The following is a 23,508-nucleotide window of genomic DNA, read 5'->3' on the forward strand; positions in this document are numbered from 1 at the left end:
ATATAGTGATCATCAGTAAAGAAAACTACGAACAAGAAGCATTAAATCAACTCAAAGACACTAACTGTTATAAAATCATAAAAAGAGCAGAATATGCCAAAAGTATAATTGAATATCATTCAATGTTAGACAATTGGAAAGATGAGGGCATGCTCAACAGAGAAGAATTCGTGTTTTTGAAATGTGATGCACCTATATTACCCACTTTTTACCACCTCCCCAAAATCCACAAGAACGCAAAAAAAACGCCAGGGCGTCCGATAGTATCTTCAATTGGAAGCCTTTTAGAAAACACGTCCCGCTTCGTTGACTATTTCCTTGCACCTATAGTTAAAGACCTTCCCTCATACGTGAGAGATACCCAAGATTTTTTACGGATGATGGACAATACAGCTTGGATACCAGACATGCTTTTAATCACGCTGGACGTAGTAAATCTATACACCTGTATAGAACATGAATATGGTCTAGCAGCTACAAAATGGTTCCTGGACAGGAAGCCTGAAAAATACAGCAAACATAGTGGCATGATTTTAAGCATGATACGTTTTTGTTTGTTTAACAATGTTTCTTTTTGCAGGTCAAATGTACAAACAGATCACGGGAACTTCCATGGGCTCGTGCTTCTCCCCCAGCTACGCGAATTTATTTGTGGGCTAGTGGGAGAGGCACGAGGCATGGGGGGGGAAGTCCATCAGGTTTGGAGTGATAATTTGTTATTATGGACTAGGTATATAGACGACCTGTTTATAGTATGGCATGGCGATCAAACCTCGGCTGAGGCATACATCGCAGCTCTAAATGACAACCATTGGAACCTAAGATTTACAAGTACAATAAGCTGTACGAGTGTTTGTTATTTAGACTTGGAGGTTTTTGTAGAAGACGGAAGCCTTCAAACTCGCCTCTATAGAAAGCCCACAGCTGGCAATGCCATACTGCACGCGGCTAGCTATCGTCCTAAGAGCCTTATCAAAAATGTTCCATATGGAGAACTGCTGCGATTAAAAAGGAACTGCTTTGTAGACAAAGATTTTATAAGAGCAAGGACAGAAGCAGGTGAAAGGTTCAAAAATAGAGGTTACTCGACCAACCTATTCAATCTAGCTACAGAAAAGGTGTCCACTATCAATAGGAGGGATCTCCTGATAGTCAAGGATAAATCAAAAGAAGACAACCAAGTCATAATGATAACTACTTTTAATAACAAATCGGGTGATCTGGTACAAAGTTTCCAGAGAAACTGGCACATCTTAACTACTGATGGGGTTTTAAAAAAACATCTGACAGATAGGCCTTTAATAACTTATCGCCACTGTCCATTATCAGATCACCTAGTACGCAGTCATTTTTCATCTGCATCTCTCACCAACACAAAAGGGTTTTTTCCCTGTCTGAGATGCAAGGCCTGCAAGTACAGCAAAAAAGTTTGAGTTCCCAGGAAGATCAGGGGAAGACAGACCAAATAGAAAGATAAAACATCTCCTCAATTGTAACTCCGAATTTACTATTTATTGTCTAGAATGTCCATGCAAGAAAAGATACATTGGCAGTACAATCAACGCCACTAAGCTGAGAATTTTAGAACATATGAGAGCGATCACAAATAAGGACAAGAACTATCCAGTCGCTCGTCATTTCTCTGAATACCATCAAAGTAATAGAGATCTTCTCAGCTATTATTGCATGGACCAAATAACTAGAACAGAACGAGGAGGAGACAGAGAGAAAGCCCTCCGTATCTTAGAGTCAAAATACATCATTGACCTTAAGACAATGACACCTTGGGGTTTAAATAACGACGAGGAGATGTGGGTGCATCTATAAATGAAAAACATGGGATCATGTGTACATTGGTTCTGCCAAACCCCTAAGTCCGAAGTCAGGCAACAGTTTTTTAACAATTTTGTTAAAAATAAGGAATTGTTGCCCATACAGGGCTACACAACAAAAAAGAAAGAAAATGACATAAGTCAGACATATAACAGGTGATACTATTACGATACTGGGGGATTTATCCCTGGATGTAACACCATAGTAACATATCGATCAAAAACTATGATCAAACAGTCACTGTTAAAATTATGAACTGACTTGTATATTTCAAAAATGTTAGTATGTACATGAAATATAAATGTCTGTGGTTCTTAATGAATTTTTAATTATGCACTTTAGGCACTTTATGTATAATTGCCATGACAAGTCACTAATAATGTATGTGAAACTGCACACTATAAGATGGCCGCCGCCTTTTTAATGTATAAACCGTCTTTTATGTCGATGAATTAATTCAGGCTGGGTGGGCTTTAAAATAGCAATTACAAACGAACACAAATTGACACTGACGAAGCTTCTATAGCGAAACGCGTCTGTCTGGGGTGAGGGGGGTTGCAAATAAAAACACTTTATATCTGATTACCTGTGTGCTGGCCGTTTCTTCTAAACGACACAGTTGGATTGTGTAGCAATATATATATATATATATATATATATATATATATATATATATATATATATATATATATATATATATATATATATATTTGTGTGTGTGTGTATATGTATGTATATATACATATGTATGTAGAAACACAACCCTGTAACACCGATGGCTAGGTGAAAATCAGGTACAGACCACAGCATGCTTTTTCCAGTGAAGTGCTTTATTCCAGTGTTAATGGCATTGAATCAAAATACTCAGGCAAGTGCCCAGCATTACTCGTTTCGACCGCGATGCCACGGTCTTGATAACCTAACGCGCTGGACCTTCTGACGTCATTATATACTAAACAGGTGACCTTAATTGAGACCCTCCCTTGCATAGTAAGGCTAGAAGATATACTTCACATACTCCATGATTAAAAACACCAACTTGATGTTTTAAATTTCTAGAGTTGCTTCGCCATGATTAAACAGTTATGGATTAATACAGTAAATAGAAAGTGTAAAAAAAGCCAAAAAGATTGCACATATATAAGCAAAGTTGCATATTTTAAAACCAGATGGTTAACAATAGGCTTTACCCACAATATATCTCAAGGTAAAATGGATAGTAAAAATCTAAAATACATGTTACAAGGCGATATTAAATGTCATTCATTATAGCTCCTAGAGCAAGGGTGAATAAGTGCAAACCAATAAAGTGCTAGTGCAAAATTAAAAATCATCATAGTTCTCAACTATTAACAATCCTAGTTAGCAACTAATAAATAAAAGACTGAGACCAGTGGCATACCTATTTCATATACAAGTAAAGTGCAAGTGCACAATCAATATATGGCTAGGTATACCTGTTAGGATCAGCAATTATATACAGAATCTTGTTTTGCAATCTCAAACCTACATACAGAGTTACCTTGTAAGTGCAGAATACAAGATATAAGAGCAGGGAACTGGTTCATATGGTTGGATGTCAAAAACTAAATAGATTTCATCATGGAAAGTGCAATGTGCATACAGTACAAGGATAAGAGAAAGATCTAGGGTACATTAACAAAAATCTAAATCTGGTTATCACCAAACAAACCCCTTTACACCAGGTAAAAACCAGGTAGCACGGAGTTAAACCAGGTTAAAAAAGACAGTAATCCTAAAACCAAACTCTTCATATATCAAAAGGAATACTAGGGATACACCAATTACAGGAAGTTACGCATGTCCTCTCTTGTATTAAGGCCATTCTGCATCTTGGTGTCTAGTAAAAGAATATAATGTGACTCTAACTGGCGAGGTTTCTTTTCTCTGTTGCTTCCTCTGGGTGATTTAGGTACTAAGTCTATCACAAAATAGCTCAAGTCATTCAAATTGTTATTGTGGACAGGTTTAAAATGACTAGTGACAAGGTAACTGGAATCTGAATTCACCACTGCACGGACATGTTGCAGTATACGATTGAATACTTGCAGCTTAGTGCTGCCCACATATTTAAGATGACATGACCATTTTAATGTATATACTGCATATTCGGTTTTGCAAGTGAACATCCCTTTTATCCTACTAGATTGAGATTCAAAAGTAGTGGTGTATTCAGTGGTCTTTATTCCAAATTTGCAAGCTCGACATGAGCTGCATTTGATGAAACCTGTCCTTTAAGATAGCCAGTTACTTGACGTGATCACCTCTGGGCTAGTTTTGAGAAGTGCATCCCTCATCGAGGGTACCCGTCTGAATGTAACAGATGGAAGTCCAGGCAGAGTTTGAGATAAATCAGGAAGATCATATATAAATATTGGCCAATAGTTATGACTGATCTCACTTTGTTTTTCATGGCTACTAAGCGTGTGTGTGTGTGTGCTTTTATATATGTATATCTGTGTGTGTGTGTGTGTGTCTATACATGTTTATGTATGCATGTGTGTATATATATATATATATAATGTATACAAGTTGTTACTTTGCAGCACTAATGCACTCATAATGTAGCATTATGCATATAAAAGCTCTGTATTGGCTCAAGTGGAGCCAATACTTTAGGACTTGAGTCTATTCCTTTTCTTTTGTGGCAAAGACTTGAGTCCAAATGTTGTGGATATGCTTTTATCTGCATAATGTCTCATTGTGAGGGCATCTGTGCAGTGGAGTAAGTGTGGTCTTGTAATTGGATTATGGGATTCCCATCTGGCGAGATGCGCTCTTCCTCTTGAGCGCTAGGGCTGAGGTTACGGGACTAGTTGATGCATGGCCCACCACCACCACCTTTGTCACTGCTGATTACACTCAAAAAAGCACATTTTGGTGACAGTTTAAAAGTAATCATTAATCAGCACTCCTGGCAAGGTTACCTTTGCAGGCCCATCCTTGATGTTGGCATCTACCGATGAATCCTTCATGTTGTGTAAAAGTAAACTTTATAAAAAGTTACTTCCTCATATTGCACTTTTTCTTTCTTTTTGTATGTCTTGGTAAACCTACCCCATAGGGTCAGTGTACTACAAAATAAAAGCACATTTTTATGTTCCTTACAATGTGCTTTGCATTTAAAAAGGTGATCTATAAATGCAAGCTGTTGTATAAAACACCCATGGTAAATATGAACACATTACTAACAGCAAAACGCACATTTTTAAAAACCTTGACAGAGGTATCTGCAGTCTAAGGCAGACAATAAATATAAAACTGTCACAATGCTCTAAATCTTTCCAAACAGGACTAAAAATAAAATAATTATGTAATATAAAAAATGCATGATAAGTAATATGTATTATGGCTCTATTTTGCCATCTCTGGGTTTAGATGCCGGTTAAAAACCACTCTTGTCTTCAGCTGTTTGGTTTGGGTCATCTCAACTCCTTAGTGTAGTCTCATATTATACGGTCACCTTATCCGTCTGTCTGGCTATCTATCTATACACAGGCATACTAATAAAGATTATCGGTCTTTCTATCCCCAGATCGATAACCTTCTTATCAGTCTGCCTATCTTTCTTTCTATACACAGGCAGACTGATAAACGGCTATCTTTGTATAGATGGTTATCTTTCATCAGTCTGCCTGTTTATAGATAGGCAGACTGATAAAAATGTTATATATCTTCCTATCTATTTCTCTATCTATACACCGGCTGATTGATAAAAAAAGGTTCTGTCTTCCCTTGAATCTATATAACTCAATAAAGAGGCGAGATCTATATGGTCTTATAACCAGTGGTGGCTGCTAAGAAACTGCGGTCGCGGGGTTGGGGTTGAAAAACCGTTCACTTACCTGGTTTTGGCCGCCGCCTCCTCCTATACTCTGTCCTCTTCACTTCCTCCTGACTCCCGGAAGCAGGAAACTCCCAGGCTCCCCTAAGCCAATCACAACACTGAGGTCAAAAGCATAAACCAGCGCTGTGATTGGACTTAGCGACCTGTTTGACCACTCAGGCAGTGCCTGTGATCCTTGGCTTGGGACAGTTCTCCACTTGGCTGTGCAACACAGCCAGGTGGAGAAATTCTAAGCGCGTATGACAGTTTGGCTGGGCCTAGATGGTGACCAACAGGCGCGCAACACCCATTGGACTCACCGGGCTTCAGCCCCCCCCCCCCCCCCCCCCCTCGTGTGTGGCATCCCGGGATGAGACAGATCCCGGGCACACACAGAGCCGCACCCGAACGTTTCACAGGTCTTTAAAAGACCATCTGAATGTTAATTATGCCTTGCAGTTGTTTCACTCCTTCTAAGAGCCCCTGCAGCTCCACTCTGCCTACTGATTAAAGGTTCAGCCCCCCCCCCCGCCCCTCCCGAAATGTTTTCTTAGAACCCCCCCCCCCCCCCCCCCCCCGAAATTTGGCTCTAGTTGCGCCTCTGGTGACCAAACCGTCATACGCACTTAGTAGTACCCATAGCACTCCTCCTGTGAACCAGGCCCTCCCCAACCTGGCTCCGTGCAGAAAAATAAAATTATAATTACAATGTTCTTATCCTTTCATTTGTCCCTGTTGCACTTCTTTGAGAGCAGTGGGGTTGCGCTCGTCCTCCGCAGCGGGGGAGCATCCGCTGCATAGAACTCCCTGCCTCCCAGGCCCGGACTGGCCGTTGAGGGGGCCGTTTTTGTTACAGGGCCGTTATGCTGCAAAAACGGCCCCGTAACAAAAACGGCCGAAAACGGCCCTGTCACAGAGCGCCGTCGCACCTCTTCCCCCCCCCCCCTCCCCCCCCCCCCCCCCCACTAGGGGGCCGGCCGAGCACTTTGCCAGGGCCGGTTCTGGTTCCCAGTCCGGCCCTGCTGCCTCCTGCTACATCCGGTTTATGCAGGAGCCAGATAATTACTCTATAAATCAGTTTTGTGGGTCTTGCTGCTGCTGACAGAGCGAGCGCCTCCCCTGTGAGCTCTCTGGACACCTGGCAGGAGTTTTCCTTGTGACCTTTCTGTATTGTAAGCACATTCCTCGGTCCACAGTTTGAAGTACCAAGTTACAAATTCGCAGCATATGGCGGCCGCAGTTCTCCTCCATTGTGCTTTAAATGGCCGATGGCTCCGGCTGAGCCATCGGCGCTGCTGTAAAAAGAAATGGAAGGATGCACGTGCGGTATGCAGCACAGAGGCGCCCGGGACCCCCGGATAGGGCTGGTTCGTGTATGGATGGAGACTTCATGCGCCAGAATGTTTACATTGACGAGGCCTTCTTTGCTATGTGTAGCTTTTAGTGTTAGGTGATTATAATAGTGCAGGGATACAGTCGTGTGGCTTCTAATTGGCTGACGGTGCTCACAACATTACGGACTGGCGTGCTGGCAGAAACGAAAGGGACCTGTTTTGCAAAGATGGACAAATACTCCATGCATGCGTGTGCCTGTCATTGTTGAGCTGCTTGGAGTAAATGTCACCCTATTGAGCGGTGACTGGATTAAAGTTAACACCAGCGCCTTGTCCTCCTCGCTAATTTGTTTTTACACCTGTCCAGGCCTTCCCCGGGGCACTTTATTTGGATGTGTGCAGCCCCAGGCTGTAAATCACCCTGATCAAAAGATTACACGAGTATTCGTTCAATGAGGACACAGCGCTCCGCTCCTGGGTTTAAGAACAAAATGAATTCTGGGAGTTGTAGTCCTGGTGCACTCTAGTTGACCAAGTGAAACTAAAGCGCTCGAAAACATTGGTTAGTAAAAGACCTCAGAGGACTGGAGCAACGTGGAAAAAGTGACAACTTTGCATGTAATTGAAGCTGGGAGCATATCGGTGAACACTTCGCCAGCACCCCATGAATAAAAACATGTGCAGTGGAGCATGATTATCGCCGGTGAGTGACACACATACAACACTCACGCCCCCCCCCCCCCCCCCACCCTGATATATTCTGACCCTCTTGTTACAGGTAACACACAGTACTTGATGGGGACACAATTGTTCGACTCTTTCCTGTCATTTCTAGACTGGAAAACATGTTGCATTGCTTTAGAGAACAGCCATCTTTGTTGTTGGACAAGTATTTTTAGTTTGTGATGTGCGAAGAGGAGCCATGTGGGGGTGGGGGTGGAACTGTGTTTTAAGTTCTAGCCTTGATTTCTGTGCCTGAGTAATCTTGGTTGTGCAACTGTATTTATTGTATTGCAGCTTTTGTGCAGAGATTGTTAGCTTATGTTGAGTGCTGAAGCACTTCCACACTTTAGTAGCATGCTGCACCCTTTAGGGTGTGTGTGTGGTTGGAAGGATGTTTGTTTTGATCCTATGTGGGAAGTGTTTCCATACATGCCGTGTAAGTGTGCATGTTCTCCTCGTACTGTGGCAAAAAATATTTCCATCAGGAGGCCTTTGTCACCTTAAGAGTAAATATTAAAATTGAATACAACCCAAAAAACAATCCATAATTGATTTTTCAGGTCTGAGATTATGGTTTACGTTGGTGGTTTATACTTTAGCATAGGAAAAATAAACATTAAATTCTGTTGTACGACCTACAAGTATGCGTGCAACAGTCATTCACGCTAGTAGCCTCAGCGGCTTGTGTTCTTCGTCGAATCTTGCTTTGAATTGCCAAATGGCAACCAGCCCTGGAGTGTAGGCACTCTATGAAAAGGTTGGCTTCCACAATGTTATTATGAATCAAATCAGAAAGATGCAATGAATGTTAAAATAGACTGTAAACAAATAAACCTAAGACCGTGGATCCCTATCAACGTTTAGGGACATTACCATTTATTTATTTATTTTGAAGGTTTTATATAGTGCGGACAAGGTCCTTGCGGGTATCAGAGCGCTTTCCAATAAACAACGCCGAGTATACATAACCATAAATGAGGGGGCAGTCTCGCATAACATAATAGATGATAAACGTGGAGTACATAACACGAACATCAGGTTGATACAAATCGGGTCAGAGACATGTGACCAGATGTTAAGTTGGGTCTTCGATATGAGTGAATACTAGAAAGGGTACTAATGCATCCTCAGCGTTACTTAGTCTGTAATCAGGTGAATAATGCCATGCCAATCGCTTTCACTTCCTTTTTGAAATCTAGATCCAGAGTATAATGGAGGCCCATTGGGTGGTGTGAGGGCGCACTTGGTGCTGGCGGGGTGCTTTGTAGCCATTTGGTAGTTATATGACATGGTTGTGGTTTTAAGTGTGCTACAGTCTGACCGATACCTCCCCACAGCTTATTTGGTGGAATCCAGTAATACGTGGTCTGTTTGCAGGAGTCTTTTAGCTTAGGCATTTGTAGTTTCCTTTGTTGATATGGATATAGTATGTGGTTTCTCTGGTAAATGTTTTTTGTATGTCGAGCATGCCTTCTATGTTATTCATTGATGCGGGGATACAATCCATCCATATAACAGCTGCTCGGACATGTAGATGTCTTTTTGATGCACTCGAAGGCTCTCTCGCGTGTGTGCAAAGAGATCTGAATGGAAGTGAATGGTTCTCCACCATCACTTGTTGGAAGCCAGCCTGATCCTTATAAAGTCAAACCGTCTAGATGGCATTGCATTATAGGGTAACTATGGATACCTCTTTAGTAGTAGTCGTAATTTGATGTCGCTTTATGGTACCCTCGCTGTGGGGCTCGCTTGCTTTGCTAGCCATGAAATGCCCAAAAGCTGTGCTCGCTTGACTGTCGCGTTTAGCTCGGCAATCCCTGCTCAGATGGATGCCCAGATGCAAAGACGACAAAGAGCAGCTCCGCTTTATCGAGCTAGAGAGAGCAGCTGCTTCTAGAGCTTTCCATCGGTCATTGGCTGTCATTGACCAAATGTATTGTTGAACTTCATGGATGCCTAAGCATCGGAGGGACTCTTGCCTCCCCTCTTACACTGAGCGCAGAGATGCTTGTCTTACTACTGGGGTCGAAGGATAAGACGAGTGAGCATAGGAGCGAGCATAGGGGTTTATTGTGAGTCCTTTAGGAACTATACTATTGCAAGTAATATCCACACAAATGGACTATTCGTCAAAAAGACTTCCTGCTTTTTAGGCCAGCGAGGACAACTTCCTAAAACGTGTGTAAACTACAAGTGACAATTAACATGTAGTTGTAAATGTCTTTTATTGCAAAACATTACATAAATAAATGCACACATATAAGATAGTTTGAATGATTGGTTATTAAAGTGACCTTTTTCGTAACTACCACTGTCAGCATGCGGCCTGATCTAAGCATCCCAGAATATGCTAATGTGTTACTGACACCATTTCACCTCCCAAGCAGTTCACTTCCCATGCCGGAATGTGAGGCACTTGGTGGCCAAATCTAGAGCCCGACTGTGCCAATAAATTTCTGTCACACTAGAACAGCCCCGGCTTCCCATTGGCTGACAGAGATGTGCCTAGCAACAAATCAGCCTTTCATTCCGACATCTGACCTACTGGACAGCCCCTCCAACCCTAAAAAAAGAAACGGACAGAATTAACCTCGCCCGATGTCAAACTTGAAGCCGGGAAGGAAATGCTGCAAAGCCCTCGCCCCTCGTGGAAGTATCGAAATTGATGAAAAAATATATGCATTTCTCACTTAAGAGACAGCCAAGAGGAATTCTGTACATGCAAAAGATATATGCTCTCCCTGTGACAGTGATCTCCCGGGCAAGTGCAAGAAAACTTCTTCAGTTACAGAAACCACGTTCGGCTTAAGGTCCAGGGAGCTATTTCTGGGTCCCCGGACGGCTTCGCGGAACATCCCACTGGAAGATCCTCCTCGCCTTCAGATGGATTAATTTAATTTCCCCAATTATCTTTTCAAAAACTCTCCGGTCTTCTGTCCCTGACGGGCAATGGATGACAGCCCCCTGCCCTTGTTGACATTGGCGACGGCGCCGTACTATGACCAGAAGCCTGGGACCAGCGGGTTACGGAAGAAGACTTACTACTTTGAGACCAAGATCAACTACCTGCACAACTTCATCCAGAGCATATTCTACTCCATAGACCTCCGGGACCGGCAGGGCTCGACGCTGGTGGTCGGAGGCGATGGGAGGTACTTGAATAGACCTGCCATTCAGCTGATTGCTCAAATGGCCGCTGCCAACGGGGTTGGTATATGCACTTTGTGTTGAAGCATGCTGTCGGTGTTGCCTATCCGCTTGCAGAAGTAGTTCACGTTTTTGCACGTGCCCGAAGTTAAAAAAATATATAATAATTTTAAATGTTGGGGTATTTGTGTAGGTTAACGTCTTAAGTTGCTGGCATGCATTTTTATTTTATTTCAGTACGTGCTTATTTGAAGATGCTTTCATTTTCTGACGGAGCACCATTTTTTCTGTATTTGTTAATGCACAATGAGCAATTAATAGCAAAGCACCATATTTCATACTAAGTCGTGGCTGATGCCGCTAACCAATGAAATATTGGACATTTTTGTTTTGCTTGTTTTCGTGTGCATGGATGGGAAATAATAGTTTGAGAAATGTCTTCAAGGGCTTTACAATATTTTAGATTTATATAAACATTCGGATATTTGAGCAGGTGGTTTCCGGTGCTCGGCACCGGTACCTAATGTCTGCCACAAGGTGGCGCTGTCCGGCTAATTTAGAGATGACCGCAACAACAGTTAAATAATAATCCAATTACATTACAATGATTTACCTGCCGCCCAATCCGTTCTTATAGCTTTGGGGGCCTGAAATAGTCCATATTGTGACAGTTGTAGGAGTGTGATGGTTAGGAGCGTTGCTTTAACTACTATTGGCAGCATGGCAGGGGCAATGTGTGGTGCAGCCTGCAGTGGCCCCCCTGACCAGAGCTCTGGCACTTCTTTTTACAATTAAGCACTGGTAAAGGGGTACCCCTGAGATCCCGATAACCACTAGTGCTACCAATGACATCTACGGTAACCGGGACCAGATATGCCGCCCATTTCCGTGTTACTAGAAGGTTAAAGTAGTTTAATACATGACCATTAGGCAATCGAGGGGTTTATTTTTATATTTTCTTTGGTGCTTGATTTGGGTAATGAAGGTTCTTCATGTTTATATACAACTCTCGTTTCAATGTGCTCATACAGCAAAGTAACCAAATTCATTTAAAAAATAACTTTAAAAAAAATCCACTGAATTACCTTAACATTATAATCTTGTACGATGCATGCAATGGCACTGTTACAGATGTGGAGAGTAATGGGTGGTCCTAGAAAAGTTTTAGGAATATTCGATTGTGATCCCAAGAAGTGATGGCGCCAGGACTTTTCATTGCATCATAATTTTCAATTTTCTGAGGTGGGACAAGAAATGTCTGATTGGCCGGATATTGCATTGTGCGCAGAAGGCGCATGCTGTCAGACGCATCAAAATCACGTCGCGGAATGTTTGAGTTTTGCTTGGGGGAGTGTTTCCTATTAGTGACGAGGCCACACTCAGTGAGCGCTCTAATGAGCGACAACTAACATGTTGGCGGGTAGCTCGTTAGCAGCATTCTGTATCGCCGCTTTTAGAACCCTCGGCTTCGTAGGGCCGCGTGCTTCCAGTGCACGGGCCGGTGTTCTCACCGATGGAATCACTGATGGAGCACGCGCCTGTTCTCTTCTGCTCTTGCTGATGGAGGTTTTCACAGCTGTGCTCTCAAGAGGCAGGCCCAACCACGCCCACGTTGAACCATTTAAATGAAGGAACGGCGTTTAAAAAAAATGATATGGTTATTGCCTTTGACTTGCCATTTATTTAGTGGCCTCCTCTACTAACTGCTTTTCTTTTACGTTACTAATTGCCGCTCTTCTCACAAAGTGAGATAGTGTAGTCGCGCAGTTTGCTAATGCGCCTGCTGCGTAAATTGGGCATACTTAGAGGGACAATGTACCAATCCTTGGCAGAACGATGATATTAGAACTGATGATCGTAACCAGCGTTCTTCACAACGGAATGAAGCCTCATGTTCACATTTGTAAATATTGTTTATTTTCAGTGGCAATATGTTAATGTTTGTTCAAAAATATGTATCTCTCTCTCAATGCACCCACCCACCCCCGCCCCTAATCCCTCTTTCCGTTCATTACATGTGCGTATGTTTTGGACCACTGAGAATGTTTTAACGTCGTTTCTAGTTTTCTTCTCCAAATTAAACATGCTCCCCCTTTTTTTTTTTTTAAAGCATTTTTTTACGTTGCCCCCTGACAAGACACTACTGACCTGATTGTGTACTGTACAGGGGTGCAGCTCGTAGGAGTTCCCTGCATGCTGTTTGCTTCCTGACCCTGCCGGGACTGAATTGGAGTTCTTGGACGCTGTTTCTTCCCCGAACCTGCCGGGAAGGACCCTGCTGTCAGGACATAGCGTGGCACACCGGGACTGCGAGGACCAGCATACCTTTTGACATCGACAGCTGGTGCCTCTTCCTGTGTAAGCCCCGCCCCTCCCCTCCTGTGTACTTAAATCAAGGTCACACCGCGCATCGCAGGACGGAGCACGGGGCGAAGCCCGGGAAAAAGGCAGGCCGTTTGAGGCCGTTCGAGCCCGAGAGAGACCGGACCGGGCCACCTCTCTAAGTTCTTGCCCAGTTGCCCTCGGACTCTCTGAACCACACTTTTGCAACTTGGACTGGTCTCGTGTCAACTAGGATCGGACCAATATGGCTATGAGGGAGACGAGGAGCAAAGCGGCTACTCTGGTAACAGGTACTTTGGATAGTTTTCTTATTAAAGCAAATACTGTGGTAAACAATGGACTCACAGCCCTGGAAAAACATCTAGAAGAGGGGATAGATAGTACACAGCGATCCTCCCTGGGCCTAACTACGAATGCCAGATCCCCTGAACTCTTGGACGTAACCCACCTATCGCTTCTGGATAGTATCGACCAAACTATCGAATCAGTGCTACAGCAGCTTAGGACACCCTCCAATTCACACCAAGATTGAGACTCAGTCCTCACTATCCCTGAGACGACGCCACCCTCAACATCCCATCCAGTTCTGCCTTGGGAAGAGGGGAGTGATACTAATCCAACACACCTAAGGGGTCTCCGTGAGGGCGCGGTCCCGAAACGAAAGAGACCTAGACAGTGAAAAGGTGCAAAGAGGGTGAAATTGGATTACATCCCAAACACCAATGTTAACAACACATGTCACGGAAACTGCCTCCGCCATGATTGTCAATGAAATGGTGAGCCCAATGCGCCCTGCCCACACTCAGACGCCACTTCAGCCTGGCCCCTTTATTTTCGGAGAGGGGTCTTGTAGTAGTATGGACCATTCCATCCACCTCCTTACTAATATCCTTAAAGAACTGCTAGACCCTCTGCTGGCTAGGCTTGATAGTATTGACGCCAGACTATATGCAATAGAAAAAGCAACCAGGGGTATGGATGATCAGCAGGGACTGCGGACTAGCACTCAAGGAGTAACTGCGATAAACACTGGGATTCCCCCCCCCCCCCCTCCCCCTTAGTGTTCCTAGAACTCTGATTTCAAACCAGCCCACTTCCATTGCTAATGGGATTCCAAATCAGTCCACTTCCATTGCTAATTGGAATGCTCCTATAGCTACCCCATCTCAACCCAACCCACCACCTCCTCCAAGGCAACTCCCCCCTGTGCCTTTAGTCCGGAAGTCAAAGTTGCCAAATCCGACTACTACAATGAGGCCTAATCAGACTACTACAACGAGGCAGGAAAAGTCGCCTATAAGAATGGCTGACCGTCCCCGGCCAATTGTAGTCAACCTGCCTCCAGAGGCAGCGGCCCACACTGTAATCCTGACTGGGGTACCTGAGCTTTCTAACTCTACGGTGGAATCTTTTGACTCCTTACGAAATAAAGTTATTAGCTGGTTGAATATTCACAGGCCACTACCACCAAATTTGAGAGGGGAAGTACTGATGGTCAGGAGGGTTCCATGGGTTGGTCACACGGTAAAGAAAAGAGGGGGTGACTGTATCCTTGTAAGTTTTAGGAATTCCCAGATTGTCCCCCATATCTGTAATTGGCTGGGGTATACGGGGAATACATCCATTGAATTGGTCCCGCTGTCGTTTTTTTACCCAAGAAGCGATGACCCGCACCTTGGGGATAAACGATGGCTGGATTAGGGTGGGATTTGCCATTGATGGTTCTAGGAATAGGCCCCCACAACATGACACACTCACACATAGTAACTATGTCCATGCTAACAGATATAGCTGCCTTGACCAGGATGACTGACTTGCGAGGGCTGTATGCACTGAGAGTACTGAAGGGGTAGTCCCCCATTCTGCTCAGCTTGGGACAGGGATAGATGTCACTGGAAATTGTACCTCCGACCCACTATCACCAGAACGGCCAATTATCACTATTATTAGTACGCAGGGTTCTCCTATTGATCAACCACCAAGAACCCTACACGAGAATATACTGCCCCAAGAAGTAACAGACTTGGGGGTCGAAGAGGGGCATGCAACTTTGCACGGGCTTCCAGTGCCATGTACAGATATAGATGGGGAGAGAGTGAGGGGAATAGCACCCAAGCCGGATCCGAAGAGAATGAAGATCCTTTCATGGAATGTTGCAGGCATTGCCAACAAAGTAGATTCCAACGACTGGGGGTCCCTAGTAGATAGTAATGACATCTGTCTCTTTCAGGAGACTTGGGCTAGGGAAGCTTACCCCAGGGTGGGTTACGCAACTTTCTATGTCCATGCTAGGTGGGGCGGCAAAGGGAGGCCTTCCGGTGATCTCGCTATCTGGGTGGCTAGTCACATAGGTTGTACAGCAGAGATCATCCCAACCCATTCGGAGGACATACAATGTGTTCTTCTTAAATGGCCAAATGCCTACAACCTGGTGATTGTCAATGTGTACTCACGTCCAGTAAGTGTGTCCATGGAATCATCCACCCTAGACGGTCTAACTTCATTTCTGGGACAACTACCGGCCGATTGTAAGATATTGATGGGTGGGGATTTCAATTGCCACTTTGAACCACTAAAAGGTCTAAAGGAGGGTGCCTTAACAGCGGAGGATGATTACTGGGGGATTCCCCCCTGTCAATCTCCAAACCCGAAATCATGGTCCCCCTTAGCATTGCAGATCATGTCCCTTACTCTGAATCACGCTTTGAGGGCCTGTAATGGGCGTACACCATCTGATGCCCAATCAGTGTGTACCTTCAATAGGAAGGACCAGAAATCGCGTCTGGACTACATTTTTGTAGAAACAAGCGTGTGGTCCATGGTTTTGGACTTCAGGGTGATCAAAAGAGTAGACAGCAATCATAATGCTCTCTGCTTGGATATGGTACACCCAGGGCCCAAAGAAGGCACGTCCCCTAATGACCCAAAGCAAGATACAGGGACCCTAGTTCTATCCAATAATAGACTTAGAGTAAGATGGGGGAAATTAGTCAGTTCAACAGAGTGCATCATGAAAATCTATGACCTGGCGCTACCTAAGTTAGTTGAAATGGATGAACTGATCAATAGACCCAAAGCTACTGACTTCAACGAGAAACTAGGTCAAATTCATGCAGACCTAGTGGGAAGCTTAGGAGAGGTTTTTTACCCCGAGACCGTGACCAGGAAGAAGAGGACACCAACCTCAGCTTGGTACAATTCCACGTGCAAAAAGATAAAAACAGAGCTGATTTTTATGGTCCAGTCTGGCACTGATAAACATAAAATATCTGAGATGAGACGGAAATACAGGGAAGCAATCGCCCATGCAAAGTCCGACTGGGATTGGGATAGATGGCATGACCTATCATTGGCACTTGAATCCAAGGATTCAAGGAAATTCTGGTCACTAGTTCACACAGGTGCAGGGGAACAGAGATCAGCTGTGGAGCCAAAAATCGCTGCCTCAATATGGGAATCCCACTTCAGTAAACTGTATCAAGATACCTTTGTAATTCCCAAAGAGACAGTTCTTGATAGCCCCCTTGAGCCCAACGAAAAACTAGAGTTCACATTGGGTGAGGTATTAAATGCTGTGGGGAGACTAACGTCAGTTAAAGCTCCAGGTCTCGACAAACTCCCTGGAGATTTGTTTAGACACCAACCAGAGATCTGGGGTCCCTACTTGTTTATTATTTTTAACTCTATTCTAAGTGGGATGGAGATCCCTAGTACTTGGCTGGGGGCAGAGATAGTACCGATTTTTAAAAAGGGCTCTCCTCTGCTCCCAGCCAACTACAGGCCGATCAGCCTTATAGATGTACCTCAAAAACTCTTCGCCCGTCTCCTGCTGGACCACCTCCTCGACTGGATGGAGGACAATGCGATTCTCAGTCCGCTCCAGGCGGGCTTCAGGAAGAACACGCCCACCATGGACCAGATTTTTCGCCTCGTTCTTCTCTACTGGAAAACGGTGGGGATCGAGGGGGGGGGAGTCTGTACATGGTGTTCGTGGACCTGAGGTCCGCATTTGACTTGGTACCGCGCAAGAAATTATGGGCGGTCCTCAGGGAGCTAGGTGTTCCTTCGCAGCTACTACAGGCGATAATTAGGCTCCACAATGGAAATTTTGCCCAGGTTAGGTGCGGGAGGGAGGGGGCGTTGTCATCTAGATTTTCAGTCCTCAGGGGGTAAATCAGGGTTGTGTCCTCGCACCGACCCTGTTTTGCCTCTTTGTTAATGGTGTAATATCTCACCTTGACAATGTTAGGAACAACGATGCCCCCAGGTTGGCAGGCAGGAGGGTTCCGGCAATTATGTTTGCCGATGATATCCTCCTGCTTTCCAAATCCCCGATGGGGATTCAACGGGTACTAGATGGGTTTGGGGATTTCTGCATGGCCTTGAGATCAACGCAGAAAAAACCAAATTCATGGTATTCAATTCCTCGACAACCACTAGGCCTAATCCAACCTTGGGATCTGATAGGCTGGAAAGGGTTAGAACGTTCCAGTATTTGGGGGTAACTCTACACGAAAATCTATCCTGGGGTCCACAGATAGCAAGATCCCGTTTAAAGTTATCACAAATGGTGGGGGCAATTCTGAAGGTCTCAAATTCATCAACCTTCAAACCAGTTAGTCCAGCCTTGGAGATGTACAAAACCCAAGCCAGAGCAGCCTCATCCTATGGTGGTGCGCTGTGGGGCCATAATGTTAGGACAGAACTTGTCAAGGTGGAAAATAATTTCCTCCGACGTCTGCTGGCTTTACCACAAGGCACACCCTTATTACCACTGAGATTAGATCTGGGGCTCCCTTCAATAGGGGATGAACTGGCTCTAAAGCCATTGAGATTTTGGCATAGGCTTTGGTCTACTAGTGAACTCTCCCACTATAGACAAGATCTGAAGCACGTTCTAAGTCTTAACTCCTGCAACAGAATTCCATGGGTGGCATATGTAAAACGAGAACTCCATCGACTGGCTGATCTGTGGGATGATCCCGAAAGAGGCTGTTTAGGGGTGTCCCGCAAAATGCTCACCAAGACTTTCAAGGACAAGAGCCTAACATTACTTGTATGTGCCCTGAAAACCGGCTCCCTCACTGAACAATTCCTGACCACCAAAAGTTCTTTTTACTTTGAAGGGTACATGGATATTATATTCCCTATCACTGCAAGGAAACTTTTTACCCAGTGGAGGTTTGGCACACTGCCCCTTAAAGCCTTTACGAGTAAATGGACAATGCTGGATGATAAAATCTGTCATGGGTGCAGCACGAAGGTGGAGGACTAACTACACGTGCTGTTTTTTTGCACTGCCTACATCAGACCGAGAAAGTTCTGGATAGTGCCACTCTGTAGGAATCTGGGCTTCAGAAAGTATCTACAATCATACAGAATTCTGAAGACCAGCACCTTGCACTTTATTGTTTTTGCCGTAGCCAAGTATTTAATGGCTATGTGGCAGATAAGGGGAAAAAGACTGAAAGGGTAACTCTTAACCTCTAAATGTGAAATGGACCGCAACTAACTAGTTAATGGGGTTCTTAGTTTCCAAGATTCATGTACACACTAAATTAATTACTCCTTCGCTTCCTTCCACTGTTTTTATAATGTATGTTTGTATGTGTTTTATGTTTTTACTGCATCTTTTATGGTCTCAAAAGGCCGAAATAAAGAATTTTGGTATGGTATGGTACTGTACAAATCCCAAATACGTACTTGCATACAAACCCTCCTCACATACATAATACTCTGGCTCTGCAGAGGATCCATGAAGTGGTCTTCAGGTTGGCGGCCATCTTGAAGGAAGTGTGCCAGAATCCCACTGCCTTTTCAATGACTGAGAAAAGGCTTATTGTGCAGTGAAAGCCGTTCCTAGGCATTGATTGAAATGCGCTGCATGACCTGTTAATCCTTTCTAGGTCCTCCTTCTGTCTGTAGGTGAAAGACTGCTGTGGACCGAACAACAACAACGTTGGATTAGAGCCTGCCTATGATTACCATTGGCTGGTTTCCTTGTTACTCTCATTTGGTTATATCTTAATCAATAGCTTTCCTTCCACTTCTTGTGTATGTCCCTCCCCTGGAGCATAGACTCTTTACCATCCTTTTGATTGGATGACTTGTGTCCTTCCAAAGCTCACATTCATGGAGATGTATATATTTTTTTTCATTTTCATTAGAACGCCATGAGAGTGCATATGTTTTCCTGCGCTCTCCTGTGAGTTCTGCCTCCTCACCCCAAAACAAGGAACCACTTGTGCTCTGTTTTGCTTCCTAACCCTCCAAGCTTGCCTGTAAAAGCACAGCAGGTACATTTTTGCTGCAGTTTAACTAAAGAACAGACTTTAAGTTTTTTTTACATCTCCTGCTTTCCATCTATTGCAAAGTAAAAACAAGGGAACCCTACTCACAACAAAGCCTGGGTGATTTAGTATTATAAGAAAAACAGTGGCTCCAGTGGGAAAAGTTGCTTAAATGCGGATTCAAGAATTGGGGAAAAGTTCGCATATATATGCAGGGAATGGGGTGAGATGTCAGAGAGAGAGAGACACAGACACACTGATTCAGTACTTAAATGTTTGTATTGAGAATAATTTTTCAGTGAAAATTTTAAACGACTTAAAAAAATATTTACATTTGTGTTGTGTGTCCCAAGTGAAACTATGAACCAAAAACATAAGAATAACATATATATAGCAAATATGTATGAGGTTTCAGATACACTTTTGTGGTTTACAGAAAGCGACCACTATCTTTTTTCACTTTTCAAGTACATGACATCCATATAATGACAGAATGTCAGTTGCAATGGTTCGCTTTTTCTTAATTGTCGACGGCGTTTCGACCCCAATATGGATATAGGGTCTCTTCAGGACCTACAGTGTGGGGGACATCTAGGGAAAATAGAGGTATGTATTAGGATGTGGTATCCAAACTTGAATTATGGGTTGTTGTATATAATAGTAGGGGCAGGAGGGATACCTGATTTGGAATTGCTAGAGTATTCATGGAGCATGTGATCAACCTTGTGCAGGTGAATTAAAATACTTACTAGGAGACCCAGCCGGGTTCCCTAATAAGCGTGTGGGTTGCAGCAATTTCCGGATGCACAATGGCTGTCCTTAGGATTCTCTGGCTTGCGTGAAGATTCAAAAAGCCTGGTATCAATATCTCATTCAACGCGGGTGCCGGATTGCATTCTCCGCAGAAGGGGGTTAATTTCTTTTCCTGTTTGTTGCCTGTCTGTAGGCAGAAGGACCGCCAGCGTCAGTCTCTCCGTGGTGCGTTGACCACGCACCACGGACAATGCAAATCGGCTCCCACGTTGAATGAGATATTGATACCAGGCTTTTTGAATCTTCACGCAAGCCAGAGAATCCTAAGTTCAGCCATTGTGCATCCGGAAATTGCTGCAACCCACGCGCATATTAGGGAACCCGGCTGGGTCTCCTAGTAAATATTTTAATTCACCTGCACAAGGTTGATCACATGCTCCACGAATACTCTAGCAATTCCAAATCAGGTATCCCTCCTGCCCCTACTATTATATACAACAACCCATAATTCAAGTTTGGATACCACATCCTAATGCATACCTCTATTTTCCCTAGATGTCCCCCACACTGTAGGTCCTGAAGAGACCCTATATCCATATTGGGGTCGAAACGCCGTCGACAATTAAGAAAAAGCGAACCTTTGCAACTGACATTCTGTCATTATATGGATGTCATGTACTTGAAAAGTGAAAAAAGATAGTGGTCGCTTTCTGTAAACCACAAAAGTGTATCGGAAACCTCATACATATTTGCTATATATATGTTATTCTTATGTTTTTGGTTCATAGTTTCACTTGGGACACACAACACAACTGTAAATATTTTTTTAAGTCGTTTAAAATTTTCACAGAAAAATTATTCTCAATACAAACATTTAAGTACTGAATCAGTGTGTCTGTGTCTCTCTCTATCTGGCATCTCACCCCATTCCCTGCATATATATGCAAACTTTTCGCCAATTCTTTAATCGGCATTTAAGCAACTTTTCCCACTGGAGCCACTGTTTTTCTTATAATATTCCATCTATTGTATGTATTGGCATTTATATAGCGCACTACTTACCCGTAGGGTCCCAAGGCGCTTCGACCGCTGCGAAACCCTTCCTGGCTTCCCTGAGAGATGGTCCTTTTAATGGGTATCTCCAGGGTGAGACCAGGCATCCCCGGCGGTCTGGTGGGGCCGTTAGTGAAGATGAGGCAAGCTAATGCCCAGAGTTGCCGAGTGTGATCGCTGATCAGAGTGGGCACCGAGGCGAGAGAATTATCGAGTCCGCTGACCCTGGTCCAGAAACCTGCCGCGCCGGGAATCGAACCCTGGTCCCGGGCCGTCCTCTGCTCTCGGGTCTGCCGCCTCTAACCAGTGAGCCACACTACTTTGCATGCATTCACACAGCCATTGGCACATTTAGGCTTTTATGGCTCTGGCGTGTGTAGGGTGGCTGTTGCAGTCGCTAAACTGCATTTTGAGCAGCAGCATCCATCTGTAGGGTCCCCCCCCACCTTTTTCCAGGCAAGCAGAGTGTCTGTCATCTGCCAGGCTGAATGACGGTTACCTTGGCAGCCACTCTTCTTGTTCAGGCCAGGCAGACAGGAGCTAGACATGCGCTACATGCATATTCTGCTGGCTGCCTAAGCTGATCTTTGCCAGTCTGAGGATTTCATAGTCCTGGGGTGTGACCTCCTCATCCTGGCAAAAGTGCCTCGAGGCCCTGCCGTTCGCGACAAGGAGGATAGTCACCCATTGCTTTGGACCTGGGCGCTTCAGTCATACTGATCCCATCCCACTCTGTGGTGAGTGAGGGACTGCTGCCTTCTCTCATTGGTAAGGTCAGCCAATGAGAGAAGGCATTAGGTTAGCCAATGAGTGAAGGTAGCAGTTCCAACCCTCCTGGGGCCTCCAAGGCTTTCCTCTTGGAGATCTGAAAGTAAAGTAAGTTTTATGTTTTTTTTTGGTGTGCATGTATGAATGTGTGTTGGTGTTGTGCGTGTGAATGCATGGGTTTTAGTGATGTGTGTCCCCCACTCCACCCCCCCTTCCTGGTAAAATTACCGTCTGCCACTGCATTTGAGGAAGAAAGAGTTGAAAGCATGACTGAGAAAAGAGCCTTCTCTTCTCTTCTTCTCTTCTCTTGGATGATAGTAAATCTGCTCCCTAAACCATTGTCAGAAGCCACAAACAAAGTGGTAGGGCAGGTGGATGGGAGAGCGCAGGAAGGGGAGTGCGGGGGGGGAAGTGGGGGGGTTTAATAATAATAAAAAAAGACTTACCTGAAGCTGCTGGCAGCCTCCCGTATTGCCGCTCAGTGTTCTTCTTCCTGGTTCCAGCAGACACTTTGACGGCATCACAGACTCCCTGTGCAATCCCTGGGCAGCTCTCATCTGAGAGCATTCAGTGAATTGGCCTGAGCAGTCTGTTTTGATGCTCCGTTCAGAACAGGGAGTCTGTGCTGTTTCTTCAACCCGGCTGTTCAATGCAGCCGGACTAGAAAAGCTTGTGTGCTTGGCTGGCATGAGATGGCCGACCAAACACACATGCACACTTAGAAGTGCACACACCAGTCCTCCTCTCTCCCCTCCTGTGGCCCCGGTCCCACTGCTCCCTATGCACACTGGCTCAGTCAGCAGGTGAAAAATAAAACGATGATAGCATATCGTTTTATTTTTTCGCCTGCTGGCTCTGAGCCAGTGGGGCAACGCTCCTCCACCATTGCTGAGGAGCCACCCCTGACCTAAGCTACTGCAAAGGACCAAATTGCTAGCATATGTTTAATTTCCGAGTCCTGTGGGTAGTAAATTAGGGGCTGGCAAGCATTTTACTTTAAATACTGACAATTACTTTTTCTTTTAAAAAATATGTTCAGAGTTTTTCTGGTGAAAAGTATTTGAAAAATTAAGCAGACCATTTATAAAGTTTGAAAATATTGAATTAATTGTACAATTTTAAAAGACCTTAAAATACGATTGATTTTTTCGCCAGTGTTTTTGTATTTTACCTTTTCCACACAATGTTATGAATAAACATTGGCAAAGTAAATAGCTTGGCCCTCACATTACCAGGGCCGGAATGACCGTAGCGGGCACTGGGCGCTTCCCTGGTGGGCTGCCTGGGTGGGGGCCGGATTTGGGCCCCTGGGTGGCCGTTTTTTTTACCTGGGGCCGGCAATGTCGGCCCCCTGTGACAAAATCAGCCGAAACCGGCCACTGCAAACAGCTCTGTACAGAGCACTTTAAGTAGGCCT

General features: G+C 44.5%; 1 protein-coding gene across 2 annotated transcripts in view; it reads left to right on the top strand.

The window, feature by feature from the left end:
- The window catches only part of PGM1 (phosphoglucomutase 1), a 299,899-nt gene that overhangs the window by 72,760 nt on the left and 203,631 nt on the right, over positions 1-23,508 (top strand). Inside the window, exon 1 of one of the 2 annotated variants that reach the window (XM_086953578.1) lies at positions 10,331-10,944. The exons of the other annotated variant lie outside the window; for it this stretch is intronic. Coding sequence (XP_086809704.1) covers positions 10,687-10,944 — 258 coding nt within the window. The 5' untranslated portion in view covers positions 10,331-10,686. Of the gene's footprint in view, positions 1-10,330; positions 10,945-23,508 lie in introns of those variants that run through there. 2 annotated transcript variants of the gene reach the window in all.

Source organism: Lissotriton vulgaris, chromosome 1_1, assembly GCF_964263255.1.
Source record: "Lissotriton vulgaris chromosome 1_1, aLisVul1.2, whole genome shotgun sequence".
NCBI classification, from domain to species: domain Eukaryota; kingdom Metazoa; phylum Chordata; class Amphibia; order Caudata; family Salamandridae; genus Lissotriton; species Lissotriton vulgaris.